This window comes from Ascaphus truei, chromosome 8 (genome assembly GCF_040206685.1).
Source record: "Ascaphus truei isolate aAscTru1 chromosome 8, aAscTru1.hap1, whole genome shotgun sequence".
Classification (NCBI taxonomy): Eukaryota; Metazoa; Chordata; class Amphibia; order Anura; family Ascaphidae; genus Ascaphus; species Ascaphus truei.
In genome coordinates, this window is record NC_134490.1 from 86187776 (window position 1) to 86206727 (window position 18952).

The 18952-nt window shown below is 47.6% G+C and overlaps 1 protein-coding gene across 2 annotated transcripts in view; it reads right to left on the reverse strand.

Annotated features, from left to right (window-relative positions):
- The window catches only part of A1CF (APOBEC1 complementation factor), a 115926-nt gene that overhangs the window by 51416 nt on the left and 45558 nt on the right, over positions 1–18952 (reverse strand). For both annotated transcript variants that reach the window (XM_075612924.1, XM_075612923.1), the window contains exons 3-6: positions 9747–9881; positions 3981–4111; positions 2883–3121; positions 1651–1815 (exon numbers count right to left, since the gene is read on the reverse strand). In XM_075612924.1, the coding sequence (XP_075469039.1) occupies positions 1651–1815; positions 2883–3121; positions 3981–4111; positions 9747–9881 (670 nt within the window). The remainder of the gene's footprint in view (positions 1–1650; positions 1816–2882; positions 3122–3980; positions 4112–9746; positions 9882–18952) is intronic.

The window sequence follows — 18952 nt, forward strand, 5'->3', positions numbered from 1 at the left end:
TTTGAGGGACGCTTTCCGTCGGATAAGCGAGGACCGCCTGTATATAAGTAACTTAAACTAATTAGATGGAATATGAGTTTGCATAACTAAGACAAATGCCTTAATCATTTATACTACTCAAACAGGGGGGTTCCAGCTCCAGTTCTTTTATCAAAATATTTTGCCAAGATACACACATTGAGACATGCATCTCATCTTCAAGTATGCTTTGGGAGGGCACATGGGGTAAGGTGATTCATACACAGTGCAGAGATCTAGTAGATGTATTGGTCCTATAGATGTTTAAGTCCATTTCAGGCTGATCTACTCAGTTTAAAACTCCACATGATAGTTCTTCGCGGTTATAATTGTATACAAACATTGGAGACCTCGTTGCCTGGAGTACATATGATGTCGTACAAGTTTGTGGAAAATGCTCTATGAAGAACTAGCATGTTAGTCAATTAAAATGAATCATGCGCTACCCAGAGCATCCAAGATCACAAAGACTGTGGCCAATCAGAAGCAACACGTTTGTGTATCCAATATAACAACAGCTTGAACCTATGCCTCCTTCTCTTAAGTAGATCTGCTATTTTAGATCCTTCTGGGGATATGTATTTTGTACCCCATTCAGAGGCGTAGCTATAGCCCGGGCGCTTGGGGGGCCCGTTCTTCCCCCCTGTCAGCAGCCCATCTGTCTCTCTTCAGATAGACAGGCTTGGGTGGGTAGGAGGAGAGCGGAGGATGCCGCTACGGAGTGCAGAGCTGATGACAGAACAACTGGAGGATAGAGGATTGGGGATAGAGAGAGGGTGGGGGGAGAGAATAAGACTGGGGGGAGAGAGCGAGGATGGGGGAGGGAGAGAGTGTTGATGGGGGAGGAAGAGAGCGAGGCTAGGTGGAGGGAGAGTGAGGATGGGGGGGCAGAGAGAGAGGCTGGAGGAGAGGGAGGAAAGAAAAAAAAGGGGAGGGAGGTGTGCATGTATCCTGTTTTTTTTGCATTTGAAATTCTGGTCACCCTAAGAAGGGGGAGATCTGATGATGATGGGGAGATCTGATGATGATGGGGAGATCTGATGATGATGATGACGAGGGGGAGAGAGCTGATGATGATGAGGGGGAAAGAGCTGACGATGATGATGAGGGGGAGAGAGCTGCTGATGATGATGGTGAGGGGGAGAGCTGATGAGGGGGAGAGAGCTGAGGAGGGGGAGGGAGCTGATGATGAGGAGGGGGGAGAGATGATGGGGAGAGAGCTGATGATGAGGAAGAGGGGGAAAGAGCTAAGGAGGGGAAGAGAGCTGATGATGATGAGGACGTGAGAGAACTGAGGAGGGGAAGAGCTAATGATGATGAGGAGGGGGTAAAGATGATGATGAGGGGGAGCGATGAGGAGGGGGGAGAGATGAGGAGGGGGGAGAGATGATGAGGAGGGGGAGAGATGATAAGGGGTAGAGATGATGAGTAGTAGGAAGAGGGGGAGAGATGATGATGATGATGAGGGATGATGACAAGGAGGTATGGGGAGCAGGGATGATGAGTGAGAGGATGGGGGGAGGGAGACAAAATTGCAGTCAGTATTGATATGAATGGGACCCTGAATTTTTTTTTGTCCGAGGACCTCCCAATGTCTAGCTACGCCTCACCCCATTAAATAAAATGTCCTACCCGGCTTGATGTTATTGAATTCTTTTTCTATTGTCTCTTCAGTGGTTGTCAACATAAGGTTTCTCACATATAGGATCTTGACCGATGACATTGTATCTTCATCAACTTCAACCTCTGGTTCTGCCCAGTCCACTGCAATTGGATGACCCCACAATTGGATGCGCCCTGCGAACAATATCCAGTAGCAAAATTAATTATTTTCTACTATACAACGCATGGAAAATAAAATATATGAAAAATCTCAAAACAATATGATTTCTTCTTTGAGAAATCTGCCCCAATTTTTAGCAATCAGGAAACTTTTATCAGTATAAATACTTTTAAAAATAACCTAATTTGCATATAGGCTTTTACATTGCATGTTCTGGCTGATAATACAACTATAACATTGTTTGTTCTGATGCAGTATTTGAATATAATAATTTAAAATGACATTAGGAAGGAGCTGGTATATCTGTATATGACTAAGAACAAAATACAGTAGGGCACTCCTTCAACTACTTATTTGTGATCTTAAATACTTAATAGTGATAGTGCGAATCACACAAAGTGAAATAGTGATAATGATATACTTATACAACACATAATTCAATATAGACAGAAAACACAGGTGACTGAGAAAATAAAAGATGTGGCTATATATATACAGCTTAACCCCGTTATAGCGCGGTCCTTTTTTTTTTGTGGTGGTACCGTGTCCGCTGGAGGGGGAAAGCTGAGAACTCTCCCAGTGTTCTCAGACCCGGTGGGGCAGCGGCAACAGCACACAGCACTTACCCGGCATCTGGCAGCTCTTCTCCCTGTCTCTGCTTCCTGCTTCTGCTTCCGTCTTGTGAGAGCAAGCTCCCTTAAAGAGACAGTGTGTCTCTGTGTGTGTGTGTGTTTATTTGACTGTGTGAGACGGTGTGTGCAGTGTGCTGTGAGTGTATGCAGTGTGCAGTGAGTGTGTGCAGTGTGTGTGCAAAAAAAAAAGTATTTTTTTTTTTTAAATTCGGGGTCCACGCTCAAATTGCGTTATAAGTGGATCCGCGTTATAGTGGATCGCGCTATAACGGGGTTGAGCTGTGTATATATATATGTGTATATAAATCACAGGTCAAAACCCTAATGGAATTAACAAGTTTAATATTTAAAATGTACAATAAAATCTAAATGCAGGGAAAAACTTGAATTGTTATAGTAAAAAATAAATCAATTTCTCTGCATAAAATAAGCATCATACTTAATCGGACCTGGTAGCAATTTCCTTCTCGCCATTGCTGCCGCTCTGTGACTTTCATATTCCACAAAGGCAAACCCCCGATTTTTGGCTTTATCTGCTGCGCTGGGGTAGACAATGACATCAAGGACACCTTCTGTGACTTTCCTCAGTTCTACTAGAATTTCTTCTCTCTTCTTGGTTTTTGGGATCCCACCGACAAACAACCGGCAGTTATCTACGCTGGCACACACCCCTAACAGCCGCCCGTTCCTGCAATACAAGATACTCATGTTTTACAAGGACACAAATGTAACTTAAAGCAGTAGTCAAGTGTTTTGTGTTTTTGCCTTCCATTAAGACGGGAGGGCTAACTCCAGTCTTCAAGGGCAACCAACAGGTCAGGTTTTCAGGATATTCCTGATTCAGCACAGGTGGCTCAATCAGAGGCTCAGTCTTTGATTGAGTCACATGTGCTGAAGCAGGGACTCATTGAGCCACCTGTGCTGAAGCAGAAATATCCTGAAAACATGACCTGCCGGAGGCCTTTGAGGACTGGAGCTGGTCACCCCTGCATTAAGATTTCTCTTATTGTCCTTTACAAAGCTGTTTTCATTTTTTTAACATTCAATGCTTTGTTCAGGAGATAAACATTTGCAATATAAAGTGTCAGGGAATTTAAATAGGGCTCTTGTCCCAGCTCAATGGCGTCTAAAGGTTACCATGGTAACTTCAGAAGTAATCATGATGTATAAGGCCTCGGCCATGTTTACCGCTTGCTGGCTGAGGCGCGCTCCCGCTCAGCACTTAGCCCCTACAGCCGCAATTTTAAAATTCCCCCGCTTGCCGGCGCGACAGGCTGGTCACGTGAGCGGTTTGAACCAACTCCGTGACGCCACTGGCCCGCCCCCAGCCTGCCCCCTGACGGCGCGCCGGGCACCCGCTTTCCCTGAGCCTCAGCGCGCCTCAGCACGCCTCAGCACGCCAGCGGTAAGCATGTCCGAGGCCTAAGCCATGCTCGGGGTGCAACATACTGACATTATATAGGTTAAACTCATTGACTTCTGGAGGGGATTGCTGCTTTAAAGTTTCAAGTTCAATTCAGGACTCCTGAAAAAGCTAATATTCTTACCTAATTTCATAATTATTCAGCTGTTTGATGGCATTCCTGGCATCCTGTCTGTTAGTGAAGGTTACAAATGCATATCCCCTGTTATTCCCATTGAAATCCATCATCATTCTCACTTCATAGATTTGACCTATCTGTGAAAAGAAAACCACGCGAGATTAAACAAAAGGACATTGTGGGGCAAAAGTTTCACCGCGAGCACCTTTATTTGGAGTAAAAAACACCAGCGGCCATTTGGTCAAGGCGCAACGACCGCTCACGGGACGCGGCCGGTGCTCAGGGAAAACAACTGGGCAAATCTGTTTAAAAATTGCGCGGCTGGGCGCGGCGTTCGCACGCACTGTGCGCTCCTTCATTGCTGCGCCTATGTTTGTTCCGGCGTTGCATGTGCGCGCCATTATAAGCACGGCCTTACACAGCTTTTCAGCACAGCCTGGATTAAGAAGTGCAGAGCCAGGAACACTACTCACAGACAGCAGTTTCACCCTTTAGGGTCTCATTAGTGTGAGGCGGGTTATACGGGCTATGTAATGTGAAGCTGGGATAGCTTTCAACCTCACATTATATAAGTTATGTTTGGTAAAACAAATGACAGAGCCCCTATGTACGTTGATGTAGCTAGAATATTCCAGTGTCAGTCTACAGACTCAGGAGATAGAATTTATCACAAGGAGGTTAAGCAGCCACCAGACCCTGGTTTGGGATACAGGCCCTCGGCCCTCACTTGTCCTCTCCTTCTTCAGTGACAGTAACTGGAATAGGCTTTTCCACTGTGTTCCTGTTCTGCACAATGAACAGCGGCCTATATACTGTACGTTTACCTGGAGTCCCGAGTGTCTTCTGATCATTTACATACACTCTCCACGGTCTCTAATAATCAGAATACCTTATGGCCCCTTTCAAGCGAGTGTGTCTTAAAGGGCCATATTTAGTAGGCGATATTAAACCTTACGGGCTGGACGTCATGTGGCCGGCCATTCATTACAATGTAAAGAGCGACAGAGGGTTTATTGTGGAGTACTAATGCGAGGAAAATGTTGCCCTTTATCTGTCTCAAAATAAAGGTAAAAATCTAAATCTACTGTATGCCATGAGATAAATGTAACATGCGCTGCACATCGCAAACACGAAGGGGCCTATCTCTGTGACGGGAGGGGTAGCTGGCTGACCTAATAAAGGGAAATCCCAGCTAGTTACCCCTAAAAACCGTATAACTTGGCTGGCTAAGTAATGTATATTTCAGCCCAATGTATGTAATGTCTGGGGAAGTACAGGGGAAGTACAGGGGAAGTACAGGGGAAGTACAGGGGAAGTACAGGGGAAGTACAGGGGAAGTACAGGGGAAGTACAGGGGAAGTACAGGGGAAGTACAGGGGAAGTACAGGGGATGTGGGCTAGCTGTGTATCATTCTAAGTCCTGTCTTTTACATAAAAACCTTATGTCTGTATTTATTCCTGTGTTAGCAATTCCCCCCCAGCTTAGATACTTTGTATTGTGTGGTGATGAAATTAACATGTCAACCTTGCAAGTGTAAATTATGTTATGTGCCTGTTCCTACCATTTCTTTTTTTTTTTTAAACTTATATTAACACAAAAAATAAAAAAGGAGGGGGGGGGGGGTAGGGGGAAACAACCATTTTGTATCAAATTTATTTACAAACAGCAACAGTCACATTACATATCATACAACATTTGCTAAACACCATATTGTACGTTCAGCACTCCCATATCCTCTCTCCCTCCGGGAGCGCGCCCCTATCCAGCATCCCAAGGATCCCAGACCCTATCATACTTCCTACTGGTTTGATTCAGAAATTAGGTAAGTTTCTCCATTAATTGGACGTCATTGACCCTTCTAATAACCTCTCCTCTGGAGGGCGGGGGTGTCTTTTTCCACGCCGCTGCTACAGCGCATCTAGCCGCCGTTAGAATATGCAGGATCAATTTAAATGTATAGTGGTTCACATCTTCCATGGGTTTAGCCAGAATAATTAGGATTTGATCCAGCGGGATTTTGATATCAGTCACATATTTTATTCATTTCAAAACTGTCCTCCAGTACACCTGCATTACTGGACAATACCGCCAGATATGTGCCAAATCTCCTATTTGTCCACAGCTCCTCCAACATCTATCCACGGTCCCCGGGAACATCTGCTTTAATGTTTTGGGGTGTAGTACCAACATTTTATATATATTCTCTTTTGTTTCCGTACATATAGAGGTTTTACACGCATTCTCCCAAATATCTTCTCAGTCCTCCCTTGTTATTTCAGTCTGGAAATCCAGAGCCCACTGGTCCATATGTTTAGGGTTTGGGGTATCTTTTTGAAGGGTTTGCCTCTGGTACAGAGATTATATCAAACCTCTTTGATATTTTTTTGTTTTACATAAATCTTCAAATCATGTATATCTAGGAAATTCCTCATCATAGAAGCCCTGACACACAAAATGCCGGACCCATTCCTACACAGCTCAATTTGGGGCAGACCAGACCTTCTCATCCCAATTCATCGAAAGACATTTGCTTGTCTTCTCCTACCTCCAGAATTCCTCTATGTCTCCAAATTTCATAACCCAGACCCTTAAAACCAGGAACAAACCCTGGATTTCCGAACAGGGGCGCGAGCCTAGAAGGGGTCGAAATAACCTTATACTTCTTTTTTTGCCATCTGCCAAATTTTAAAAGTAAATCCAATTACTGTCAGCTCTGACTGTCCCCCGGGCCCCATCCCAGAACTTGACCATAATAGAGAAGACACTCCAACCGGGCTTTTTGGCGAGCTCTCCAGATCCACCCAGGCATACAGTCCTCTCGGGGAGTGCCAGTAAACCATTTGTTTCATATGGGAGACTATATAATATTTTAGAATATTTGGAACGGCCATACCACTTCCTTCCTTAGCGTCCAACATAACTGACCTAGCTATTCTCGGTTGTTTGTGTTTCCAAATAAACTGCATAATTTGATTCTGAATTTCTTTTATATTTGAGTGCGGGACAGATATCGGTAATGTCTGAAAATAGTACAAAAGTCTAGGGAGAATATTCATATTAACTGCAGTTATACGCCCTATCCAGGAAATACAATGAGAATTCCAGGCTTGTAGATCTTTTTTTATTTTGGAGAATAGGTCAGGGTAATTATATAATAAATTATAATCTCTGGTAAGATAAATTCCTAGATATTTCAAATGGGTCTTTTTCCATTTATAGTCAAAGTGTCGTTTTAAGCAACTTGACCTCCTTTTCAGGTAACGTCAAATTTAAAGCTTCCAATATTCCCATATTTACTTTATACCCAGAGAGCTCACCAAACCCCCGAAGGGTGGACTGCAGATTCAGAAGGGATGTCAATGGGTTAGATATAGTAAGAATAACATCATCTGCAAACAGCAGTATTTTGTAGCACACATCTTTTATTTTAATCCCTTTTATATTTGGGGAAGCTCTGGTGGTGGCCATGAGAGGCTCGATTGTCAGAGCGAAAAGAAGGGGGAAAGGGGGCACCCCTGCCTAGTCCTAATTTTTAATTGTTATTAGATTCCCTTCCCCACCTGGAATCTTCAGGTTGACTGTTGGCGACTGATAGAGAGCACAAACTCCCTGTAAGAAAAATCCAGAAAATCCAAATGCCTCTAGCGTTTTAGCTAGGAAATCCCAACTTATCCTTTCAAACGCTTTCTCCGCGTCTAGGCTCAGCAGCATAGCTTTCAGTTTAGACTTATGTGTCTGGTCAATAACATTAATAATTTTTCTCGTGTTGTCTGACGCCTGGCGTTCGCTCACAAATCCCACCTGATCATAGTGAATTAGTCTTGGGAGTATTGGATTCAACCTGTTGGCTAATATTTTGCTATAGATTTTCAAATCCATGTTAGGCAGTGAGATTGGCTTGTAGCTACCACAACATACAGTAAAGGGTCCTTTCCCTCTTTAGGGATCACCACTTTATTGGGCTTCGTCATCTGTGGGGGGATTTGTTTTCCGCTGAGAAAATCATTAAATAGATCCAACAGACAAGGCCCTAAAATTCCTATAACATTTTTATAATACACATTTCAAAAACCATCCTCTGCGATCCTTGAGGGGTTGTAAGTCACTCCTCCACTTCCTAACCTAATAGCGGGAACCGGGGCCTATCCCTGATCCCTCTATGTTTGTTTGCTAATACACTATCTGCCTTATCTCCCTTGTCATAATACGTATGCTTAGTCCATTTAAGGGCTTTCTCTATATCCTCCAATTGTAATTTCTTAAATTCCTCCCTTGCCTGGTTCAAAATGTTATATACAGTAGTTTCCTTGACGGCTTTTTTATGTGAGCTTTCCAAATTTATATTTTTTTCCGTTAAATATTTTTGTTTTTCCATTTTTATTCTCTTTCTGTATGATGCTATTGAAATAAGCTGTCCTCTAATTGTGGCCTTATGTGCCTCCCATAGAATCGCTGTTGATTCTACAGACCCATTGTTAGACCGTATTTTTTTTTAAGTGAGTTTCCAGTTTGTGTGCTAATCTCCAGATAATTTAGTAAAGAATCATTAATCTTCCAATGAAATGATTGAATCTTAGCGAATGGTGGATCAATCAGGCTAGCCACCGGGGCGTGGTCCGACCACACGATAGCCCTATGTCTGAGTGGACCAATACTTCCAGGATATTTGGATATTCAAAAATATTATCGATTCTAGAATACAAATCGTTTGGGGCGAATAGAAGGAATTAGCTATCTGCCCAGGCAATCTCACGTGACCCCGCAGCGTCATTTGACGTCAGAGACAAGGTAAGGGAGGGGGGTGGGTGCGAGCAGGGAGGGAAGCAGGCAGGGGGGTGCAGCAGGGAAAGATTGTGCACCCCTGCTATGGACAATGCCTTAGAATTAAAGCTGCAGACCAAGCAAAAGCCTGCGTGTGTTGTTTTTAATAAATCAGTTCTGTACTATGAGAAAATACTTGCAGCATTTTTGTTTTAAAACAACTCTGAATGACATTTTCCGTGTATTATAATGTAACAAGCATTTTTTGTTTCAAAAGCAACCATTTACAAAGTCACATCCCCTTCTCTTCTGAAACAGGCTCTGGAACACCCCTTTTTGAACCCTGTCCCCTCTCTAGCAGTGCACCAATTGTATTTAGTGATTGCCTGGTCACATGATCTTCCCCACAGAACTTTGCATCTTTGGTCCTCTTCTGCTGCACTGACAGCCATTTAGTGAACCCCAGAGCCGAATCTTCACCGATCGATCACAGGAGAACGGATCGATCAGCAACTTAGCTAATTACGTATCATCATCTGGATTGTACTGATGCACATATTCAAGGGGAAAAAATAAAATAAAAAAACCGTCAGCTTGGTCTGCTGCTTTAAGAAGGGTTTTAATCAGGTACAATGGATGTACATGGCGTATTGATGGGTTGTACTCCAAAAAATTGTGAGCCAAAAAACTAGTTGAACAAGTGTGAAAATTGCTAAATTGAACCTGGCGTAAATTCTAAATAGTCTGTTTATACTGTTAGCGAAGAATTAACTTGTATCAACCTAAAAAGTACGGATGTTTTAATTATAATTATAATTGAAAATATGTATTATTTTCACGGTATTACTATTATAAATAATATTACACTAATACTGGTAATACATTTTTAAAAATACACAAGTCATTTTTAACATGCCACAACGCATCAAACATTTCAAATAGGATTTAAGTACACTACTTGTAAAGGCCACTACTTGTAAAGGCCACTACTTGTAAATCTATTAGATCACCTTTTCACATAATGGTATAAGTTCATCCTCAAAGAGATCCCGTGGAAGTTTGCCAATGAAAATCTCACATCCTCTTTCTGGTGTTGGGGCGTCCCAGTCGGGGGGAGGACCTCCATATCTCCTCTGTCCATTTTCCTGTTAGAGAACCCAGGTCAGATATTAGTTACCATGAAAAATAGGACTATATGGGCAATTCTTTGAGATATAAGAGAAGTCGTGTTATGATCACATATACTGTATCTATATGTATATGTATATGTATATGCATATATATATATATATACTGTATATATACTTTAGTGCTTTTATATATTGTACACTTTATATAGTGTTTCAGATGATCTTTCATGTTAGGAGTATATACAATGACATGCAGCAAAATGCAAGGAAAAAAGAGGTGTGCCATGCATTGTATGCCAAAGATGAAGATATGGTGGGGATGGAATAAAATTAATTGAAGAGGAAAGTAGCATAAAAATATCCCCTAACAACACAATAAAGGCAAAGATCAGCAAACACATTGTTAAGTCTGTGGCTAGCTTCCCTTAAACATATATGCCAAGGTTAATGTGCCAAACATAAGTCTGCGTTCATTTTGAAACATACAGTAGTTGAAGGTGACATGCACTACATACAAATGGGAACTACCTACACAAAAGCCATATTTATTCATCTGTGCCAAGACGTAAAACAACTTACCTAACAACCCAAGTGAAAATATTGCCCTATATGTCTACTAGTTGTGTCCTCCATGTTAGGAAGAAAATACAAACATGTCATTATAACAAGGTCATCTCCAAGGGCATCTCAACTAATAATATAAACTGCAGAATAGGGTTTACCGGGAACTATCTGGCAGCGGCACGAGGCATCCAGAGGAACCTGCAGAGATGTGCAAAATGTTTGCTAAAGTTCACAAACCAGGTGATATTTGTCTATTTTAGTTACACAAAACACATTGAGAAAACCAGCAAACTTCACACAAAAAATCCTCCAAGTATTAAAAGTCAATGTACCATGTCACCTGGCCTTTTATATACAGCCATTTACTATTATTTGTTAGTAGACTGATAATTCTGGGGAAATTCTGGGAAAATTGGCAAAATGTATGAAATTCGGCACAATGTGCTTTCGTAGAAAAATTGCAGAAACGCCAAAGAAATATAAGCACATTTGAAGACATTCGCACATCATTACTCGACCCCCTCCCCCCAGAGTCAGGAGTCTGAGCTAAAAAGGGATTTTCTTTCTGATCGCCCTCTAATCGCCAGCTTCAGTCCATATAGAATAAGTCCTTAAAATGAAGAGACTGGAAAGCAACTGAAATGTGAAGAAGAGTTAAACAGGAGGAAACCCCTGCAATGAAGAGCAGGAATTTGGATAATATACAGTTAGTATGATCAGGGGCGTCTTAACAGCATTATAGGCCCCCGGGCAAAGCAGTGCGCTGGGCCCTGCCAACTCTCCGCTACACGTCGTCATTTTTCTCTTTCTACAGAGTTAGCGGGAGATTTGAATGTTGAGGCGGGTGATCGGAAAATTAGTGTTAAATTCTGGTCTCTGCATAGATTAGCATGGGGCCCCTATACTCGAGGGGCCTCGGGCAACTGCCCAGCGTGCCCATGCGTTAAGACGGCACTGAGTATGATGGGCATGCCACATAGGGTGTAGTTACTGCTTTATCCAATCTGTTACTGTTTTCAGATGCTCTCTAACAGCAAAACGTTTTCTTATGGCATCTTTCCTAACGCTTTTGAAAATTAGTACATTACCTTTCCTTAAAACCAGGGAAAAGGGAGACCAAAAAGCGCACCAGCACAAACGGAGCAGGAAGAACCCAAGACAAAAAAATGATTAAAAGGGCACTTTAATGTGGCAAAAGACCCATCCAATGCATTTCGAACGTCGCAGCGTTCTTTTTCTTAAAACCAGTAATTAGTTTAGGAGCAGAAATGAGGAGAAATGATGTCTGTTTCACTGTGCTCACAGACAAAAATCTAAAAAATCAGCAGTTGTGGATCTAAATCTTATAGATGTGTAACATTCATTAATAAATATCTTTGTGTCCTAATGAACACAATAGAAAAACATGAAGTTAGTTAAATATATATTATATGGAATGATCAAACAGTACAAACAATAGAGTGAATAGTGTCAGGCACCGTCAACTCGAGAAAAGATGTGATTGTTTAATGAGTCATTAGTAAATCAATTACATATGGAGTTTCAGTTGTTTTGGCACTAAACCTGTCACCGGTGTATAATCCTCATGTTTGCACGAGAATCTACAGTACTAAGATCTCAGTCTGTGTCAAGCAGCACAAGTGGTTCATCATATGCTTTCCTTGCCAAGCCAGTAACTATAAGAACTACAATAGATATTTAATTGTAGTTTCATTTAACTTTAAGTGCTGTTGGCTTTGGTACTGTAGGTTAAAATGTACAGTATATGCATTGAAAAAACGTATGGTACCAACTGATTTTTGCTCTAATGTCTACATATCAAGGTAACTGCAGAATTGTGGGACTTCCCAGAAGAGTGAAATATGTGATCCGCAGTACAAACTGATGCTTCAAAGGGGGGTTTATTCATATTTTAATGATTTACAGTACAGTATGTGAAATATTGATTAGGTAAATGAAAATGATGTCGCCTGAATGTGGATTTTTTTCCCCCCTCAAAGTACAGTGGCTAACCTAAGATAGCAAAAAGTGCTACACTTTGTATGACAGCATCTGTAACACATATAGGGGGTCATGCACTAAGCAGTGATAAGTGCTTTTAAGTGGGAAAAAATGCCATTATAGCACGATACTTTGTGAATCTCACAACAGGCAGTATCACACTATAAAGGCATGTATCTCACTTAAAAGCACTTATCACTGCTTTGTGCATAGCACCCAGAAAACCCACTTATCACTGCTTAGTGCATGACCCCCTAAGTCCCATATTTACTCTTCTGGTGTCGGAAGACACTTTATGGCCCAGTAATGCAAAAAGGCTTTGAGGTGCCTTCAAGTGAATGGCCAGAGGGTATGTATCTCTGGAAGCACTTATTTATACAGGCATACCCCGCTTTAAGGACACTCACTTTAAGTACACTAGCGAGTAATGACATAGCGCCCAATAGGCAAACGGCAGCTCACGCATGCGCCTGTCAGCACGTCCTGAATGGCAATACCGGCTCCCTACCTGTACCGAAGCTGTGCGCAAGCGGGGAGACTATAGAGCCTGTTACAAATGCGTTATTTACATCAGTTATGCACGTATATGATGTTAGCCGTACAGTACATGCATCAGTAAGTGGGAAAAGGTAGTGCTTCACTTTAAGTACATTTTTACTTTACATACATGCTCCGGTCCCATTGCGTACGTTAATGCGGGGTATGCCTGTATGTATAGTGCCATGAATGTACATAACGCTTCACAGCACTAAGGCTAAGTTTATAGTGGCGTAGTGCTTGCTGATGCGCGCTGAGGCGCGCTGAGCATATATTCAGAGACCCATTATATGTTATGGTGCCATTCTGAGTGAAAGCTTCCGCTTGCTTGCTCACGCTTAGGCTGCGAACCCGCTGCGGCCGGCGGGGCGCGCAGCTGCGCGGCCGCGAACCACCAGACCCTTGCCCGAGTGGTCACTTTCCCCGCTGCCTCCTTCCGACAGGGCTGACTACGTACTGTGACGCGTCAGCCGGCCGATACTGCAAGAATCTTGTGAATTTCGGCGTTGACGCGTCACGTGGTACGCGAATCAGCCAATGGGGAGGAGGGGAGGGACGGAGCTAGGTGGGAGGCGCCTTGGGCGGGGAGCAGGGAAGGAGCTGCATGTTATTAAAGTGTGTGTATGTGTGTGTGTGTGTTTATGTGTGTGTGTATGTGTGTGTATGTGTGTATGTGTATATGTATGTGTGTGGGGGGGTGGACGGCACCACGATCAGAGCCCGCCCCCCTCCCTCCCACTCCCGCCCCCCTCCCTCCCACTCCCGCCCCCCTCCCTCCCACTCCCACCTCCCTCCCTCTCCGGCTCCCGGCTCCCTACAGACCGCATATCGCTGTCTGTCTGTCAGTGCCCCGCCTGTCTGCAGTGCGGGCGCGCTGACTGAGGGAGCGGGGCCTTAGCCTTACTGAACCTCACTCAGCTTCCAGCTACAGGCAAATCTGTGTTTCTGTGCTTGCTGGAGAAGAGGTGTGGTCATGTGACCGCACAGCCTCCAATCAGAGCGCAGCACAGAAATTATCTTACACCCGAGAGCGGCCGTTGTTTCCTGTGTGCTGTGCTGTGTTGTGTGTGTGCAGTGTATGCAGTGAGTGTGTGCTGTGAGAGTACTGTGTGCTGGTGCTGTGTGTGTAGTGAGTGTGTACAGTGTGCTGTGTGTGTGTGCAGTGTATGCAGAGAGTGAGTGCTGTGTGCTGGTGCTGTGTGTGCAGTGTATGCAGTGAGTGTTTGCTGTGAGAGTGATGTGTGCTGATGCTGTGTGTGCTGTGAGTGTGTGCAGTGTGCTGTGTGTGCAGTGTATGCAGTGAGTGTGTGTAGTGAGTGTGTGCAGTGTATGCAGTGAGTGTGCTGTGAGAATGCTGTGTGCTGGTGCTGTGAGTGTGTGTAGTGAGTGTGTGCAGTGTATGCAGTGAGTGTGTGCTGTGTGCTGGTGCTGTGTGTGCTGTGAGTGTGTGCTGTGTGTGTTTGCAGTGTATGCAGTGAGTGTGTGCTGTGAGAGTGCTATGTGCTTGTAGTGAGTGTGTACAGTGTGCTGTGTGTGTGCAGTGTGTGTGTGCTGTGAGAGTGCTGTGTGCTGGTGTTGTGTGCGCAGAGTATGCAGTGAGTGTGTGCTGTGTGTGTTGTGAGTGTGTGTAGTGAGTGTGTGCAGTGTGCTGTGTGCAGTGTATGCAGTGAATGTGTGCAGTGTATGCAGTGAGTGTGTGCTGTGAGTGATGTGAGTGTGTGCAGTGTGCTGTGTGTGTAGTGAGTGTGTGCAGTGTATGCAGTGAGTGTGTGCTGTGAGAATGCTGTGTGCTGGTGCTGTGAGTGTGTGTAGTGAGTGTGCAGTGTATGCAGTGAGTGTGGGCTGTGTGCTGGTGCTGTGTGTGCTGTGTGTGTGTGTAGTGAGTGTGTGCAGTGTATGCAGTGAGTGTGTGCTGTGCTGGTGCTGTGTGTGCTGTGAGTGTGTGTAGTGAGAGTGTGCAGTGTATGCAGTGAGTGTGTGCTGTGAGAGTGCTGTGTGCTGGTGCTGTGTGTGTAGTGAGTGTATGCAGTGTGCTGTGTGTGTGCAGTGTATGCAGTGTACATTTTTTTTTGACATTATTATGTTTTTATAATTCGGGGTCCATATCTTATACTATATTAGTGAAAGCACTGTATGTTTGCCTGCCTGCCTGCCTGCATGCATGCATGCCTGCCTGCTGGATGTCCGGTGTCCCTAGCGGCAATCTCATTGGTCCCTTGGCCCGCCCGCCCCCGCACACCTCTCATTGGCCTCACACACTCACACCACCCCCTTGGCCCGCCCCCCACACCTCTCATTGGCCTGAGGCGGAGTGACGGGCCAAAGGTCCAAAAAAATAAATAACACACACACACACACACACACACACCTCTCTCCCCTCTCCAAATCACCTTTTCCCCCTCCCCAGCGGCATCACCTCTTCCCCCTCCCCAGCGGCATCACCTCTTCCCCCTCCCCAGCGGCATCACCTCTTCCCCCTCCCCAGCGGCATCACCTCTTCCCCCTCCCCAGCGGCATCACCTCTTCCCCCTCCCCAGCGGCATCACCTCTTCCCCCTCCCCAGCGGCATCACCTCTTCCCCCTCCCCAGCGGCATCACCTCTTCCCCCTCCCCAGCAGCATCACCTCTTCCCCCTCCCCAGCGGCATCACCTCTTCCCCCTCCCCAGCGGCATCACCTCTCCCCGCTCCAAATCACCTCTCCCCGCTCCAAATCACCCCTCCCCGCTCCAAATCACCTCGCTTCCCGCAGCTGCCACGCGGCGCGTAAGATGGCGGACCCCCTTCCTCCCTCGCGGCGCCGAGTCAGACGGTGGCGGCGCCCGGAAGTACAGGTAGGTGTCGCTCCCCACCTCCGGCGCCAAACGGAACTGAGAAAGGGCGCATCAACTGAGGTGTGTGTGTGTGTGTGTGTGTGTGTGTGTGTGTGTGTGTGTGTGTGTGTGTGTGTGTGTGTGTGTGTGTGTGTGTGTCTGTGTGTGTCTGTGTGTGTCTGTGTGTGTGTGTGTGTGTGTGTGTGTGTCACTGTCCACTGCCCCCCCCTCCTATCCACTGCCCCCCCCTCCTGTCCACTGCCCCCCCCTCCTGTCCACTGCGTCCCCCCTCCTGTCCACTGCGTCCCCCCTCCTGTCCACTGCCCCCCCCTCCTGTCCACTGCCCCCCCCCTCCTGTCCACTGCCCCCCCCTCCTGTCCACTGCCCCCCCCTCCTGTCCACTGCCCCCCCTCCTGTCCACTGCCCCCCCTCCTGTCCACTGCCCCCCCCTCCTGTCCACTGCCCCCCCCTCCTGTCCACTGCCCCCCCCCTCCTGTCCACTGCCCCCTCCCTCCTGTCCACTGCCCCCCCCCTCCTGTCCACTGCCCCCCCCCTCCTGTCCACTGCCCCCCCCCTCCTGTCCACTGCCCCCCCTCCTGTCCACTGCCCCCCCCTCCTGTCCACTGCCCCCCCCCTCCTGTCCACTGCCCCCCCCTCCTGTCCACTGCCCCCCCCTCCTGTCCACTGCCCCCCCCCCTCCTGTCCACTGCCCCCCCCCCTCCTGTCCACTGCCCCCCCCTCCTGTCCACTGCCCCCCCCCTCCTGTCCACTGCCCCCTCCCTCCTGTCCACTGCCCCCCCCTCCTGTCCACTGCCCCCTCCCTCCTGTCCACTGCCCCCCCCCTCCTGTCCACTGCCCCCCCCCTCCTGTCCACTGCCCCCCCCCTCCTGTCCACTGCCCCCCCCCTCCTGTCCACTGCCCCCCCCCCTCCTGTCCACTGCCCCCCCCCTCCTGTCCACTGCCCCCCCCCTCCTGTCCACTGCAGGAAATGCAGGGGGAGGAATCCATGCCTTTGAGGCGCCCCCCCCCTCCCTTTGACGCCCCCCCCCTCCCTTTGACGCCCCCCCCCTCCCTTTGACGCCCCCCCCCTCCCTTTGACGCCCCCCCCCCCTCCCTTTGACGCCCCCCCCCCTCCCTTTGACGCCCCCCCCCCCTCCCTTTGACGCCCCCCCCTCTCCCTTTGACGCCCCCCCCCTCCCTTTGACGCCCCCCCCCCCTGCCTTTGACGCCCCCCCCTGCCTTTGACGCCCCGCGCGCACACACTGACTGACTGCCGCACGCACGCACACACTGACTGACGCGCACACAAAGCCTGACTGACGCACGCACACACTGACTGAGGCACACAGTGACTGTGTGTGCGTCAGTCAGTCTGTGTGTGTTTGTGTTTCTGCCTCAGACTCACTGACGCGCGAGCAAACACACAGTGACTGACGCACACACGCTACATGAAGCTGTAAAGGAGGGAGGGAGGGGGGGGGACTGGATTGATGTGAATGGGGGACAAACAGAGAGAGGGGGGAGGAGAGAGAGGAACGGGAACATTACATCCCGGGCAACGCCGGGTCTCTCAGCTAGTATATATATATAAATATCATCATATCCATGGATATAGGGGATATATATTAAATTAGATATATATATTATATACTAGCTGATATACCCGGCGTTGCCCGTGATATAATGTTCTGGCTCCCCCCATCCTCCCTCTCAACTCCTTTCCCCCCCTCTTCACAGCTGTTCAGAGCTGCGCCCCCCTCCCCCAACTGTTCACAGCTCTGATTCCCCCCCCATTCAATGCTTTGTTTCCCCCTCTCCCCCCCGTTCACAGGTCCGTTCCCCCCTGTGCCCCCCGTGTGTTTGGCAGCTGAGCTGACTGAGGGGGGAAGTGTGTGTCAGTCAGTCAGTGAGTGTGTGTCAGTCAGTCAGTGAGTGTGTGTCAATCAGTCAGTGAGTGTGAGTCAGTCAGTCAGTCAGTGTGAGTCAGTCAGTGAGTGTGTGTCAGTCAGTGTGTGTACGTCAGTCAGTCAGTCAGTGAGTGTGTGTGTGTCAGTCAGTGAGTGTGTGTGTCAGTCAGTGAGTGTGTGTCAGTCAGTCAGTGAGTGTGTGTCAGTCAGTCAGTGTGTCAGTCAGTCAGTCAGTGTGTGTCAGTCAGTCAGTTAGTGTGTGTCAGTCAGTATGTGTTTGTGTGGACTTCCCCCCCATCTCTCCTGACTCCCTCCCCACCCCGCTTTTCCAGACTCCTTCTCCCCCCCTCTCTCCTGACTCCCTCTCCCCCCCTCTCTCCTGACTCCCTCCCCCCCCTGCTGACTGGCGGTGGCGCGCTAGTGTCGGCGGCGATTGGACAGGTGAGGCGCTGCTGAGAGGGGGGCGGTGGTGGTGGGCTCAGAGGCGGCTGCAGTGGTGTTGGCCTTCCCCCCCGCATCTGTGTCGGGTGGGGAGGAGGTGAGGCGCTGCTGAGAGAGGGTGGGCCGTGGTGGGGCAGAGGCGGGTGTCGTCGTCGGCAGTGGTTCTCCCTCCCCCGCGTGGATCTGTGTCGGCGGCGGGTGGGGAGGTGAGGCGCTGCTGAGAAACGGTGTTGTGGGGGAGAGGCGGCTGGAGGCGGTGGTGGTTCCCCCCCCCCCCGCTCGGAGCTGTGTCGGCGGCGACACTACCCACATGCTGCTGCTGGCCGGGGCTTGGGTGAGCCTGGTGGATTCCCTGGGGGAAGGTGAGCTGGGGGGGGAGCCAGCGGGGAGGTGAGCTGGGTGAAGAGGTGTGTGTGTGTGTATCAGTTGGGTGAGGCCGAGGGGGAAGGTGAGCTGCGGGTGAGGAGAAGAAGAAAGTGGCAGTTGGGTGACGTCATAGAGCCACCAATCTGATTGGCCAGAGGCTGAGGACCAATCAGATTCACCACATCTAGCACCAACCTCACAAAATTCAATTTTATATATATACTAGCTGAGAGACCCGGCGTTGCCCGGGATGTAATGTTCCCGTTCCTCTCTCTCCTCCCCCCTCTCTCTGTTTGTCCCCCATTCACATCAATCCAGTCCCCCCCCTCCCTCCCTCCTTTACAGCTTCATGTAGCGTGTGTGCGTCAGTCACTGTGTGTTTGCTCGCGCGTCAGTGAGTCTGAGGCAGAAACACAAACACACACAGACTGACTGACGCACACACAGTCAGTGTGTGCC